Here is a 16,506-nt window from a genome sequence, read left to right as displayed (position 1 = left end):
TAGTCTGGATCCAGATATGCAGCTTGGGCACATCTATGCAAATTAACAATTAAATCACAAATAAATATCTTATAGTATACAACTGTACAGTATAACTACTGCTCTTTGAAAATTAACAAATGGACAAATAAAAATTCTAACCTACTACACTGGTGGAGATTTAAACCTTTTAGCCTAATTTGCTATGTGTGCTCTGCCAGCATAATTCAGGAAGTGACTTCCTGAATGAGAAAGTCCTCCGGGGGAGTGTATCAGTAACGCAAAATCTTTTTCCACACACACGTGCTCACGTACACTCATACCCATTCTACTTGATGGCCTTGATTTGGTCTGTGCAAACCAGAAAATAGACAATGCTGGACAAGGCAAGGTTGGGGTAACCATGAAATACGCTGATTTAACATATCTCCCAGACAGCTTCTTTTTGAAGTAGGCTTGTTACTTAAAACTGTCCTTCTCTGGAGTCCTTGTGGCACCTTAGAGACTAACAAATTTATTTGGGCATAAGCTTTTGTGGGCTAAAACCCACTTCATCAGATGCATGGAGAGGAAATATAGTAGGCAGGTATAAATGCACAGTACATGAAAAGATGGGAGTTGTGCTGTCTATTTATACCTGCCTACTGTATTTTACACTCCATGCATCTGATGAAGTGGGTTTTAACCCGCGAAAGCTTATGCCCAAATAAATTTGTTAGTCTCTAAGGTGCCACAGGGATGCCTCATTGTTTTTGCTGATACAGACTAACACGGCTACCGCTCTGAAATCTGTCCTCCTCTGGTGAAACCCCAAATGAAGGCACTAGCTGCCTTTCTTTCCATGCCAGTGCAGCTGCCCATACAGGGACAAATAAAACTCAAACAAGTATTCAGAAAAAAATATTTGATACCAATTGTTTTTAAAACATTTTTGAAGTTGAAATGATACATGGAATCATGTTGAAATGATAAGTAATAAAAGAAAATTGTACCCATCTTGCTCAACCCTGCTAGTTGCAGAAGGTGGAAAGGCACTTTCACCATGAATAAATTCTATATAAATACTGAAAATGAAGTTTTAAATTACTAAGAGCATTTCTGAGCTAAGGCTACCATATTGCTGAAAAAGTGGGGGAACTCTATGGGTATGCAGCAACCATAAATCTGGTATTTCCTAACTTTCAAGTGCTTGTTTTGGTGACCTAAATAATGTTCTTTTAATTTATTCTACAGGCTGCATGTCCACCTTAGAAATTGCAACCCCCAAGTGACTCCTTACTTTTATGTTTTATCTTATACAGAATTCCCAATGTAAAGGTTATTGTCCTGTGGTGTTGCTTAAGCAATGATACAAAGTCTATGCTGTAATCTTTGAATTAACCTGGGACTTCAATTTTACGATATTCTCACTTAAAGCTTTGCTCCTTAATGCAAATTCAAAAGACTCTGCCTTTATAAAAATGATCTTGAAAGCCAAAGAATCTGCAAGATATCTAAGAAATATATTTAAAATGTACCTTTATTGTAGTTTAGTGGATTTGGAAGGCAGAATAAAATAGGTTTATATCAACAGTAGGGTTAAATATTTCCCCTCCACAGTTCAGGCAAGTATTGCAAAATATTTAACTCAGACTCTGGTTAACTGCCATTTACATTCTTCTGCCATCATTGTTGATTACCAACTGCATTCAAAGTGATCTTCTGGAAGAACTAGCCTTCTCCTATACATGTTCTTCTTAAGTTCTGTTTGTGATATCAGAATTCAGAATTGATTGGTGTCTCAGCACTGAATCATGATATCACAAAAAGAAAGAAATACAGAGAGAGAAGATGACTTTTTAATATTCTTGGGGATTTTTGTAAAATAAATTACTTTAAAAATATGGCAATATTTCTTTAAAACTAAAAACATGTATAGTGAGAGTTCATTGCATTATGTTAAATGACGTCTCTTTTCAAATTGTCTTTCTGAAACTGTGTATAAGTCTCCTGAAATTAAAAATACTAAAGCAAAAGCATATATCTGCTCTGCAGAGTTCTTTCCTTCATTTGTTTCATTTTTAAGGGATGTGTTGCTTTTCTTGTTACAGTTATTGCTGTTATTGTTTAGTTTTAGAAATCATACTACTTGAAACATCAATAGCAAATTATATTTCTACTTGATAGGAAATAAGATTTTATTTTATTGGAATATATCAAATAAATGTAGTTTAACTAGCCTTAGGCTAGTATTAGCTCTTAGCATAAATATAGGAGTGATTTTGCAAGACTAAACAAATTCTGATGGTTCTAAATCCTAGTTAGTCTCAACAAAAATTGAGGAAAGAACTGTCCACAGTAAAATAGTGCGGGATTATCTGAATTAAAAGAACTCTCTGCTCCAATATGCAAGCCAGGTTGCTACTTCTGTCACTGAAGAATTTTTTCTAGTGATTGGTGGTTTTTAAATCATATCCCATTAAGATGCATATTTAACATCAGAAATACACTTTTCCTTTTTACAGTGCTGACCATGCTCATGAGTTTTTGTGTGCATAAAAAAGTCACATCCTACCCATAGCTCCTTCCCACCAGGAAGCCCTCAAAACCTCTAACAGTCTAACCAGACTCCACAATTGCACAGGGGAATTGAAATCTTCAGGGAGGGACTTAGTCAAGTTAAAAGTAAAGGGGTCAAGCAGGTGACATCTCTGAAAAAGACTTGTGTGTCAGGAAGGATGTACCCATCAAGGGCTACAGAATTCCATGAGGGTTTGAGGAATGGAAACTGATCCACTATGGCTGCTAATAATAGGAACATAGGAATTGCCATACTGGGTCAGACCAGTTGTCTATCTAGTACGTGTTCTTGGTCAGTGGCCGGTTTCAGCTGCTTCAGACAAAAACACAAAAAGCCTGTAATAGGCAGTTATATGATAATTTGCCCGCAGGGAATGTTTCAATCTAACCCCACTAGTTAAAGTTTGGCTTATGCCCTAACACTTGATCCTTTATATCCCTTCCAAAACATTTATCTATTTTTAAAATATTTACGATTGTAATTTGGATATTCTTGTTACTCATATCAATGTCCAATCTCTTTTTTAAATCTTAAACTCTTGGCCTCCATGATATCTTGTGGCAATGAGTTTCACAGGCTAACTCTTCACTGTGTGAAAAAATATTTCCTTTAATTAGTTTTGAATTTGCTGCCTTTCAGTTATATCAAATGCCCCCTTGCTTTTTGTATCATGGGAAAGAATCTTCCCAATATATCTTTTCTGTACAATTTGTTGTTTGGTGTGCTTTTATCATGTCATATCTTATCTCCTGTCTAGTGTAGGCTGTTCAATTTTTTTTACTCTCTCTTCGTAGGGTAGTTTTTTCATGGCCCTAGTCATTCTCATGATATATCTCTGAACCTCATTTATTGCTGCTGTATCTTTTTTGAGGTGGAGTAAATAGAACTGAACACAGTATTCCAAGCCAGGGCATACCATTTATTTATATAATCTCACATTATAATAGTTTGGGTATTCTTTTCCATCTCATTCCTTATGCATCCTAACATTTTGTTTGGTTTTATTAATATATTATATTTTATTTTTAAGGCTGCTGCACATTGAGCAGATGTCTTCACTGAGATGTTCATATGGATGCCTGGCTCTTTTTCCTGAGCTGATACAGTTAATTTATAGCCCAATAAGTGTTTAAGTAATTCAAATTATACCTTCCAATGTGCATTATTTGGCATTTTTCAACATTGAATTGCATTTGCCATCATGTTGCCCATTCACCGACTTTGATTAGGTCCTTCTGAAGTTCCTCCCAGTCTTCCGTGGTCTTGACTAACTGAAATAATTTTGTGTCCTTTGCAAATTTGCCACCTTATTACTCACCCCCTTTTCCAGATAACTAAACAAACAGATTAAACAACACTGATGCTCGTACAGAATCTTGTGGCACCCTATTTTTTTAAAACTTTCGGTGTGCCGCTTGCTACCCTCTATTATAGTATCTGATTTTTATGAGGAGTCCATATATTTGCTGGCAACTCAGCCACTTCAATTTCAGGTTCCTTCAGAAACTCTGTGCTGTATACTCTGTGCTGTATCTGGGCCTGGTGATATATTGCCTTCTAAATTGTCAGCTTGTTTCAGCATCTCTTCCTTAGACATATCCATCTTAGATTGTAGTTTGTCTTTATTACCAGAAAGGAATAGGTCCAGTGTAGGCATCTCCCCAACATGCTTTGTGGTGAAGATAGATGCAGAGAAATCATTTACCTTCTCAGCAATGTCCTTATTTTATTTAATTGCTCCCTTTACTGCCCTGTGGTGCAGACCCATGGGTTCTCTCGGTCTTTCTGCTTCTGATGTATTTAAAGAATTACTTCTTATTTGTTTTTATTTCTTTTAGCTATTTGCTCTTCAAATTCCACCTTAGCCCTACTAATTCCTTCTTACATACTGCCTGCTATAGTTTATGCTCCTTTATTTTGGCTCCACTAGTGTTAGATTTCCATTTTCTGAAGGAAATCTGTGGCTTGAATAACCTCTTTAGCCTTGCCATTTACCCATAGGAGTTTACATCTTGCCCTCCTGTTTCCCTTTTTTTGGTATAGAGTGCATGCATTCAGAGACACTATTATTATTTCCAAAAATTTTAATTTCTGTACTTTTGACTGTAGGAGTTTTGACTAACTTCCTTGTTTCTTAAAAGAAAAAAATCCCTGTTTCTAAATGTTAGTGTCACCATGCTAGTTTTTATCCTTTTCCAAGGATGTTGAATGTATTGAATTTCTGGTTACTGTTACTGAGTGGCTCAGCTATAATCAGAAATAGTATTTACCATTTATATAGAAGCTTACATGTTCAAAATGCTATATGAACAGAGACTAATAAATACAGTTCCCCAGAGAGACAGGTAAGTAAGTCCTATTATCTGCATTTTACAGATTAGGAAACTGAGGCAGAGAGGTGTGATTTTTTTCCAAGATCACACAGTGAATCATTTTGGGGGTGGAATAACAGCTGTGGCTTCTTTACGCTTGTGAAGGGGGAAGTACAAAGCACTAGGTTAAAGATGTGCTAGTTAAAAAAAAATGTAAAAACCTCTTCTTCGCTTTTCTCTTCCTTATTAGGGGAACTATTACAAAGCATGTGAATATTTCAATCAGGCTTTTGAGGCAGCAAACACCCTAACTGACTTGCCCGTGGTGAATGAAACTAAGGTTTATTACGGCATCGCAAAAGCTCATAACATGATGGTGGCAGTTAACAGTCATATAGACGCTGCAGATCACGTCAGCATTGAGTACCTGCTGGCATGGAAGGAGAACAGAAGTGACATGTGCACTGACCCTTTTACAGTTGGTAAGACATTGGTTATGAAACGCATTAGTGCTGCATTGTCCTTAATGGTTAAGTCATTTTTCTTGTAGAGTTTTATTAAATTATTTGCTGAGCTTAATCCTATTGGATTTCCCTTGTACTGTATGGAGGTTGGATGTGCGCTTCGTTGTGCACTTATTTAAAAAATTTAATTAAAAGAGGTTTAAACAATACATAGAAAAGAAACAGATAGTGGTAACCTATTTCAAATGCTAACTCTAACATTCACAATGCTATTTTTCAAATCATCACAATTACAGGCAAATGAGTGATGTGTCAGTTTAATCAAATGATGATGAGCTGAAACTTAAAAAATCTTCTCCTGTAGTCTGTTTTTACAAGGTTAATATAAACTCTCTTATTAAGAATAAGAAATACTTTCTTAGTTCTCCCTAGCATGGTGGCCTTCTTATAACCCTGAGCACTCAAGCACATTTTTGGCATCTTTGCCCACACCACTGATATCACTTGACCAAAGGAACTTAAAAAAAGGTTTTTCCCATTTCCCTAGTGTAATTTCTTGTTTCAAATAGGGTAAATGTGGGTGAAGTGGGATGGATCTTTCCTTCACTGTTTTAAATTTTCTTAAGTTTTTCTTATTTCCTTCTGTCTTCTTTAATGAAAGGAAGAGTGATAATACAGTACTAGCTGTCTAGTTCCTTGTTATCTCTAGTAATCTCATTTAGGCATTAAAGTGTTAATGCTATTTTCCTGAGGATAAGCCTACTGTGTATTCTCAGGAAATAATTTCCTCTGCGGATTCCCGTGCTTGGGAGAATATGCACCTGGAATAATCTAGAAAGGAATGGCATTTGTGGCAAACTGCATAATACTCCCTTGCAGTAAATGTTTGAATCTGCAAAAATGCCATTTACAAAGGAAAGTGCCTCAATTTCTTTTTTTACTCCCATAGGCAAAGGATCATTCTGTCTGTGTTTTCTTGTTTGTCCTCTTTTTCCCTTTAATAGAATTAGGACACCTAAGTGTAATTTCTACTGTAATTTTCATATGAAAATAATTGGTTAGGAGTTTTCTTGCTGAAGATTTTGGCAGCTGAATTGGAGACAGTTGGGTGTTGATACCTGGGAAAGCATGGGAGGCAACTGAGATTTGTGGGATGCTATGATATAATTGGATATTTCTGCTCAAATGACCAGCAGTGAAAGAGTTAACAATTAAATTATCATTAGGTTTGAGTTCCATATCTCACTGAGATGATTATGGCTGTTCACACTTCTGAGCTATGTTAAGGATGTCTGCAGATCCAAGAAGGCAACAGCATATCTATTTACACTTGGGCCACGTATTCAAAGTTATAAAACAACTACGTGGGATAGATGCAGGAGGCGGTGGTTAAAGTGAAAGCTTTAACACAATTGTCTGGCAAGGAGTGAGCAAATAGGAGATTCTGCTGCAAACTCTATGGAATTGCAGAATGTTCAAGGCACTGATTACATGAGAAAATTTCTCACTCCAAAGGGAAAGGGTCTTTGTTCTGTATTGAACAAGTTTGTTTCAAGGTTCAGTTTTTGTATGGTGACACTGGTAGCCACCATGTCTTTTATCAGTTCACAGGACTGGTTTAGTGCTCTCAGCCTGAGAGGCATTCTTCCACATTTCGTTCACTATACAAAGTTTGCTTCCTGCTCAGGAATCAATAAAGTCCATCTTTACCCAGACATAGAAATTAACACTCATAGGGACCAGTCTAGATGCGTCAGTGGTTACTGCCTTTTAGCTCCACAAGAAATATTAAACATTCAAAGAAATAATGCTTCTATAAATTTTCAGTCAGGTGTGGGGGGGAAAGGATAATTTTTCTGAGGTCTTATGGCTTCTTGCATTGATGGGAATACATTACACGTGCTGATCGTGAGAAACCTACAGTCTTGGTTGAGTGCAAATGGCAAACCAGAAGTCAGCAGCTGATCATCATTCAATGCAAGATCCCCTCATCTGATGGATAGTGTCTTCAAACATTCTTTAGGATTTTTTCCCCTAAACCTCTCCAGAAGTGGTGATAGGCATTTGGGCTGTAATGGAGAGTTCTCGAGAATATCTTAATATTTTGTATAAAGCCAGAGAAACCCAGAGTTTGCATCAGTGTATTGTAACTTAGTGCAGTGTGCCTGGCATTAAGAGCAGGGTTCATGTATTTGGCAGTTGATTCACAATTCAGTATACTCAGATACAGTAGTATAAACTCAGATGTACAACTCAAGAGCCATGTATTCTCAACCATTTGGGGCAGGACTCTCACTTAAACTGTATTATGAAGACAGAACCCTGTGGGATTGGTGCATCCTTCATAACTTTCTTACAGCTATTCATTTGATGGGGGAAGCTAGTCTCCTGCAGACAATCTAAAAACTTTACAATCAGCTCAAGTGCTCTTTGAAGACAGCAGTGCTGTAGAACTCCAGTGTAGATCTGCCTAGCTACAAGGTCAAGCACAAGAAAATGCACTATAGGAAACAATTCTGCATCTTCATAGTGATGGACTGAATGATCTAATAGATCTTTTCCACATATAGATTCTATTATATCAAATGTCCTTGGGATTGGTAGGAGCTGGTAGGCATCCAGGTTCTCTGATTGTATGTTCCCTCTAGACTTAAGTCACAACCAGTTATTTTCCTTCCCTCAATTCCACATATTTCCACAGTCAAGAGAAAGGTATTTGCTTAGCATCAGAGAGTTTGCTCAATTGTGATCTTCCAATCTCCTGACCATGCCATTAGACCCAGCTTTCTTTCTTCCTCTGTCACCAGGCCTTTCATCTTACAGGTAAAGTCAGATTCCCCAGGGAGATCCAGACTTATTCCATCTGAGAGTATGCATCTTGGCACCTCTTAATGTGGCTCTTCAATGCTCTGACAATGTGGGACAGTTTCCAGTGGAATGCAGGAAGTCGGCTACAAAAACGGTAGAGGAAGAATGGAAGAGGAAGAACTCCGTAATGAGAGTTCACAACAGCAGCATAGATATCTTGTCTTCGCCAACTCCCCAGATTCAGACTGTTTACCTAAAAATTCAGGTCTTGTTTTGGCTGCTTTTAAGGGCCAACTAAAAGTGGTAGTAGCCAATCATTTTATAGTATGGAAACCAGTAATTTGGGTTTATTCAACTTGTTTTTTGAATGCTCTGAACTTCTGATCTGTGTTTACCATCTGGCTTGGGACCCTCCTGCTTCCTAAATGTAGAACTTGGTGATAACAAGAATATGTTTTGAAAACTCCATTTCTGTAAACAGAATATGATTTGAAAACTCCATTCAAATCATAGAATTTGAAAACTCCTTTGCAAGTGTGGTATGAGAAACAAATTCGACCTTCTTGAATCCCTTTGCTTCAAGATTCTCTGGCCAATTCACACTATGCTGCTTTAATGTCAAAATTACCACTCTAGTTCCAGCAAGCTCCAGGCATCCTGTGACTACTGCATATTTAGCAGCTCTTCCAGTGCTGTATCCTTTTTCTCATTAGTGTCTCCAGGCTTACTCTCATGATACCCAGACTACATCCAAGAAAACATCATGTCACGCTGTCAACACAATCTGTAGCATTCTCTGCATTTTTCTTGCCAAATCGGTATATGGTGCTGGCATTACATTTTGGAATATCTTTGTGTGGCAAAGCAATAGTTTTGGCATGAATTCAGTATTAAGACTCACCAGCTTTCTGCTTCAAGCATTGACATCATCCTATCTTCTAATTGTAATATCTATACACTCTCCGATGAATTTTCAGTTGTCACTTTATTTTGGAAATTTCTCTGGGCTAATATGATAGTATCTTCTAGTTAATGTTGCAAACAGATCAGACTGATACTCTGCAAGACTATTCTCAGTCAAATTAAGGATAAGAGAATTAAAGATATCGTTTAGTGGCCCTCCTTATCCACAGAGAAATATAATACAAGGAAGCAGGGGTGCAGTGAGCCCTTTAAAAGCATGTTGGAAGTTTCCATTTCCAACTGTTTTGTATGCATCATTATAGCTAAAAATTTAGCTTCTGTATTCTTGAGTGAACTCATTAGTTGTTCTGTTCACAAACTATGACACTTAAACTCAAGAATTTCCAGATCACCCTTTCCTTTCTTCCCTGTTCTCTATACTTTCAATCTGTATTCATTTTCTTCATCAGTTATTTCAAGAACCCAACAAGATGAACCATCAATTACTGAACTTTCCTCAAAATTAATGAATAAAATGGATACTTTGACCAAAGTTTCATGGACAACAGAGATGGGATTGTCCGAGAACAGAGACATGTTTCCTTCATTAGTATATCAATATCCTTAATTTCTGACCCAAGCAGTAAGAAAGTTATTTAATGCCATCCTAATTTCCAAGTGTGTCTTTACTAACCTTTAACAGAGGCATATATAAGAAGTTATTAATACAAGATGGCAGCAAAAAGACACTCAGATCTGCATCTGATCCATGTTAAAGCCCAAGAGGTAACCCATGTATCACAGGGTCCTTCTCACACTACCCTGTGAGCAGCACTGCCTAGTCTGTTTTTGTGGATTCCTATTCACGGACACACATAGTCTGTTTCTTCTTACCCTACAGGTACCTTTTAATCCTCAGTTTCCAAACATGGCGGGACATAACACCGGTATACAGCAGAAGGAGCTTTCATACAGCTTTCTCTCCTCCATCTGAGCTCTCCCTTTACTTTCTGTTCCTCCCAATTCTGTAACCTCCCATTACTAAGCCAATTATCTCAGTAGCCCAACAATTGCCACCAGTTGTCAGTAACTCCACTAGGAACAGGTTGATTTATTTCAAATAGGCCTGTAACATCCTTTGTGACCAGGATGCTACAACTAGCACTCTGTCACATAGCTCCCCCTCCCTTATTTCAATTGAGACCTTTTCTGGCCTTTCTAGTCTGAGCCCTACTCTCTTTACAGGTCTGGGGTTCTGTTGGGGTTTCCTGGGCCCTCTCAGACTGGCCTTCCATGGGCTGCTGGTGAGGGTCTCCTGCCTTCCATCCACAAGACGTAAACTCAGAGAAAGGAGATTTCCCCCTTGTGTCCATCTCTGCCCATAGGTCATCACACCAGTTGCATTCTATGGGCCTTTCCTCTAGTTTCCTTTTCCTCTGGTTTATATCTACTCTAGTAAGTTGTCCCTTCAGGGCCTCAATGTCAGGATTCCTCTCCTCCCTTGACTTACTTTGCCCCAGGCTCAGGTAAGTTCACCTGCCAAGGCCGCTTTATCAAGACCCTTCTCTCCCTCCTTGGTATGTCTTTCATCCTGGGGCTTTCCCCAGCTTGCTTCTCCTGGCAGTTGGCCAAACCTCTGCTCTCCTGTGCTGGGTTACTCTGATCTTTCTCTCTTGGATGGTGAAAGGGCACACTATTCACCACTGGACAGTGCCTCCTCCTGACCGTTCTGGGAATTAGCTCTGCCATGCCAATGCCTCTTCCTGCAGTTGCACTTTGTCACTCTCTGTCTTTCTCTCACTCTGAAGCTCCTCTCTTGCTCCAGGACCTGCAGCTTTCTCTTCATGACTCAGCCCTTTGGCTAGGTGACTAAGTGGTTGTTTCTTCTGGGGTAGAGTCCTCCAAAGTCTTTCTGCTCAAGTAGCATCAGGTTTTTCTCATGCCTGCCTCCCTGCCCCTGTCACTCCTGCAGCCTCTCTACACTATTGCGAGCTTCCTGGCTTTGTAGAAGCTCCTGCTTGTTCCCTCACAGGTGAGCTTCTTTCTAATCAAGGCTCTCCACACAGCCTAAATCTCCCTTGTTTGCTGCTTAATTGGTTGATTGGACCCACCTGGCCTAATTCATGTGTCTCTGGTCCGGTGTGTGATTACACCACATCCCATGAATCCACTTCCCCCTCCCTCTTCCTCTCAAGTCCTCCAGCATGTTATTCTCTCTGAGCTTGTAGTCTAGAATCATTTCACAGTGCACCTGGATGATTACCTGGAGGGCCTACCATTGAGATTTCCTTATGCAGACCCATTGTTTGGATCTCCCTCTTTGTCTTCCGCTCTTTTTACATAAGGGGACAGAGTCCAGTCAGTTCCTATCATCACTGCACACGGCAACAATATTACCACACCCACTCTCTGCCACTTAAAATTTTCCTTCTCCTTCCAGTGGAACGACTGCCAGGGCATAAGTATTCTTTTTCCCATGTAGACAGTGAATTGTTATTGTCTCCCCATTCTGTTGCCACTGCAGTTTAACCAAGGTATTTCATACAAGGTTACACGTGACTGCTGAATCCACCACACCCCATGTGATTCTCCAGCCTACTTTGGCAGGAACTGTCATTGTCCTAGTCCTGCCTTTTATGCCCCCACCCACCCACAAAACTCCATGAACCCACAGTCCATGTATGGGCAGTCTTCCTTTAAATGTCCTTTGCCACCACATCGGTAACAAGCCACTAAGCGGGTGCTGTGGACACTCTTGTTTGCCTCTTGCATCCCCTTCCTAGGCTTCGATGAAGGTGGTTCCTCAACCATCCATTCCCCTGTCCCTAGTGTAGGGGAATGGAACTCTTTTCATGGAAAATCTGCTTCCATATACTCCTTTGTTAGTTTTATGTGACCCCTTAGTGATTCCAGCTGATGACTTCGGACCCAAATTCTCGCAGCTTCGGGGAGGCTCTGCATAAACTGCTCATATATAATTGAGCCCCTTATGCCTCTGTGTCCTGTCTGTCTGACCTCAACCACCAATTGGCCCAGTCAGATAACTTTTGCACAAAAGTCTTGGGACATATCCCATCATTCCATCTGGCTATTCTGATTTTTGACAGTATTTTTCTGACAACCGGCCCACCCTGTCCAGAATAGTGGCCTTCAGCATATCATAATCTTTGGCTTGGTGCTCTCTGTGCCATATAAGCCTCTTGAGCCTTGTTGGTCAGATAAGGGGCTAGCCATAGTGCCCAGCCATCCTCGTCCCATCCAGCACTGATAGCCACCGGCTCACAAGTTAGCAAAAAAACCCATCAGGGTGATGCCTGGGGTCATCTTACATAGTCAAAGTTCCACTGCCTGATTTCCAGTTCCTTTACTGGAACTCACCAATCTGCAGGAGCTGCTGCTGTACACTGAGATAAACTCCTACAGTGCCCACTGCTGCTCCGCCTGCCAACCCAGAAGTACATGCCTCTGTCTGCGAGGTATTCTACCTCTCTTTTTGTTGTTCAATTAACCAATGCAGCATCTAATCCATTGCTCCCCTGCCCTCACAGAGGTCACCTCTCAAGGTTCTTTCTCTTCACCAAGAGGGTTAAGATCATAGACAAGTCCCACATGTCACAGAGTCCTTCTCATGCTACCCCGTGAGCAGCATTGGATTTTGTGGTCTGCTCACAAACACACACAGTTTCTTTTCCACCATGTGTGTCTTTAATCCTCAGTTTCCAAACATGGCAGGACATAGCACAGGTATACAGCAACAACAGGAGGAGCTTTCACACAGCTTCCTCTCCTTTCCTCCACCCAGCTCACTCTCCGAGTTACTCTCAATCCTATATCTTCCCATTGTTCAGCCAATCAGTTTATTAGCCCATCAGTTGCCACCAAATGTCAGTAATCCCCACCAGTAACAGTTGATTGATTCCAGTTAAGCCTACAGTCTTCTCTCTATTGCAGCAACTTCAGTGACCAGGGTGCTACAACTAGCATTGTGTCATACCATGGCAGAACTAACCATGACTGACGATAAAATATTTCTTAGATCTTCTAAAAAGTAATCTCCAGACTTGCTTCCTTCCTGAAAGAACAATAATTACAATTAAATGCTGTACTCTGAAATAATGAAAACTTTGTATGCAACCCTATAGATTTGCACAAAAAAAGATTCCTCAGCAAACTTGACTGTATCCTATTGAATTCTTAGCAGAAAATTAATAAATAGTATATGGCTACATTTTCATATTCATACTTCAATATCACAGTTCGTTCTGGGACAGAGTTAGAGAACTGGGACAGTCACTGATTGAACCCATGGCCATTTCCCCTTTTTTGTTTTTGAAAAAGGAAAGCTGCTTGTATAACACTAACCAACGATGTCTACAGATAGCAACATAGCCTTTCAAATAAAATCTTTATGCTGCAACCCTGAGACGATCTGACTAGTATGGAATTTCCAGATTTGCCTTTTCCATCTTGTGTCTTGTTGAAAGGATAAATGTGATTTTAAAACAGACTGATCAAATAAATGAAATAGACAAGCTGTAAAAGCTGTGCATTTATGCTCACTTCAGAGACCTGTAAGCATACCATTAGCTCACAAAGCAGCAATGGTCTTCCAAGTAGATGTCACATAGATCATGTTAGTCTCTAGGTAACATAAACCATTGACTCTCCAACTATCCTCACTCATTTTTATATCTTTCACAGTGAACTAAGCAAATGATAAGAGCTCTTTCTATTCTACTAATCTGTTTCAATGGTGCTATTTTCCATTTCCTGCTTGAAGGAAATAACTTCATTTATATTACCATTCTGAAAAAAGCTGTAGTAACTTCTGAGAAGATCCATAATCATTAGACTCTGCTTAGTTTTAATAATCAGATTTTAACTTTCTAGAATTTTTAGAAGTTGAAAGATGCAATTTACTATGAAGCGTATGGGCCAGATCCTCTGTTGGAGTAATTCAGCATAGTTCCATTGAGGTCATGAAATGGTCATAACTCTCTATGTTCTTGTCTACTTCTTTAATTCTTACCCCTTTGGACATGTGAGATTAAGGTCTGAATTTGAATATTTCTGATCCTTGCTAACAAATGAGAAATTAATAGCTTTATAATGCTATTATTTATGAATAATCTATAAAGCTGTACTGATTTACACCTATTTGAGATCTGGCCCATAGACTGCATAGTAAATTTAAATCGTCAACTTCTACAAATTCTAAACATTTAACATTTGGTCATGGAAAATAAGTAGATTCTGAGAATTTACGGTCTTCTCATGGATTTTTACATGATAATGTAAATGAGATGGTAGCTCGTCAAATTGTAACGATAACATTGAAACTGTAAAGTGAATCATGAATTTAAAACAAAAATTGATGTCTGCCGGAACAAAAACTAATATAAGCAAAAAACATATTAAAAAGGAATATTAATCCAATGTAACAAACAAATAATGTATATTAATGGCACCTGCTCATCTCTGATTTATGACATTGGAAGCAAATATGTAAAACATATTTTTTAAAATGGTTTGGCCAAAAACAGATTTTCAAGAGTGTGTTATGTTACAGCATACAGTAATAGCTTTGAAGTTCAAGCCATCAGTCATATCTTTAAACTGACTCATGAAGTCAGTTTAATAGTATGACTGATGGTTTGTACCTTAGAGCTATTTCTCTATGCAATAATGTAACATTTTCAATATTTTTTTAATAAATGCCGTTATTCAAACAAATTATCCATCCCATTTATACAAGAACTAGGTCTGCCCACTTCCAAGTGCACTTCCAAATGGGCAGTGACTGTATTGAGAAGGCCTAACACCTAGATAAATAAGAAATTTTCATTCTTTTCTTCTGCCAGTCTAGTGAAGGTTTTGCTTGCTGGGCAGGCTAGGTCAAGAGATTAATTTCAATTTTTTTATACATTTAGTTTTTGACCTCAGCAACTCTGACAAGTGTAATTATAAAATGTACCCTATGGTTAAACTTGGCAGAAATCGATTTTTATTTTGATTTTAATTTTCACAGTTGTGCAAAACTATGGGTGAAAAGCATTTATATTTTATCGATTGTAAATTTTCAGTTGCTAGAAATTGTGTGGGGTAGACAGCAGGGGGGTCAGACAATAATTATTTAATAGACGTTGAAATTCAAAAAAGTAAATTTTATATCCATTAAAACACAAATTATCCACATCATATCTCAAAATATACAAAATAAATATCCTTAAATAAAACTCTACGTTCTCAAGCAGCATTTTTATTACTTTACTTATTTGTACATTTCTATTACTGATAGAAATAGTTTTCCATTGGTTTGAGTGTGTGTACAGTGAGTTGATGTATACTGACATTTACTGATAAAACTAAAGTCTACTTATGGTGTTTATATGCAGTACTTGTATGTTGTTATCAGACCTACCTTTCTTATTATGACAACTTAGTCCAACCATTTCCTTTATTTGTGCCTATTTGATAGGCATACCTAACTGAGCTAAAGAAGCAAGTAGAAAATGGAATAGTTGGGTTATTTGCTCTAAAGGAGATCTTAGAATCATAGAATCATAGAATATCAGGGTTGGAAGGGACCCCAGAAGGTCATCTAGTCCAACCCCCTGCTCAAAGCAGGACCAATTCCCAGTTAAATCATCCCAGCCAGGGCTTTGTCAAGCCTGACCTTAAAAACCTCTAAGGAAGGAGATTCTACCACCTCCCTAGGTAACGCATTCCAGTGTTTCACCACCCTCTTAGTGAAAAAGTTTTTCCTAATATCCAATCTAAACCTCCCCCACTGCAACTTGAGACCATTACTCCTCGTTCTGTCATCTGCTACCATTGAGAACAGTCTAGAGCCATCCTCTTTGGAACCCCCTTTCAGGTAGTTGAAAGCAGCTATCAAATCCCCCCTCATTCTTCTCTTCTGCAGGCTAAACAATCCCAGCTCCCTCAGCCTCTCCTCATAAGTCATGTGTTCCAGTCCCCTAATCATTTTTGTTGCCCTTCGCTGGACTCTCTCCAATTTATCCACATCCTTCTTGAAGTGTGGGGCCCAAAACTGGACACAGTACTCCAGATGAGGCCTCACCAATGTCGAATAGAGGGGAACGATCACGTCCCTCGATCTGCTCGCTATGCCCCTACTTATACATCCCAAAATGCCATTGGCCTTCTTGGCAACAAGGGCACACTGCTGACTCATATCCAGCTTCTCGTCCACTGTCACCCCTAGGTCCTTTTCCGCAGAACTGCTGCCTAGCCATTCGGTCCCTAGTCTGTAGCTGTGCATTGGGTTCTTCCGTCCTAAGTGCAGGACCCTGCACTTATCCTTATTGAACCTCATCAGATTCCTTTTGGCCCAATCCTCCAATTTGTCTAGGTCCTTCTTGTTCCATAAGTGTTGCTTCTTCCTCTTTTTGCTGAACTACAAGTACATATATCATTTTCTTTCTTTTGTTGGCACACTCAAGTAAAGAAGACAGAT

General features: G+C 39.0%; 1 protein-coding gene across 3 annotated transcripts in view; it reads left to right on the top strand.

The window, feature by feature from the left end:
* TTC29 (tetratricopeptide repeat domain 29) overlaps nt 1-16,506 on the top strand; it is a gene marked incomplete at its 5' end in the record, with an annotated part of 206,005 nt that overhangs the window by 126,936 nt on the left and 62,563 nt on the right. For all 3 annotated transcript variants that reach the window (XM_084627078.1, XM_084627076.1, XM_084627077.1), the window contains one exon: nt 5,102-5,333. In XM_084627078.1, coding sequence (XP_084483204.1) covers nt 5,102-5,333 — 232 coding nt within the window. The remainder of the gene's footprint in view (nt 1-5,101; nt 5,334-16,506) is intronic.

This window comes from Lepidochelys olivacea (genome assembly GCF_965140295.1).
Source record: "Lepidochelys olivacea isolate rLepOli2 genome assembly, chromosome: 4".
NCBI classification, from domain to species: Eukaryota; Metazoa; Chordata; order Testudines; family Cheloniidae; genus Lepidochelys; species Lepidochelys olivacea.
The sequence above is the reverse complement of the archived record's forward strand: the minus strand, read 5'-3'. Positions and strand labels throughout refer to the sequence as shown.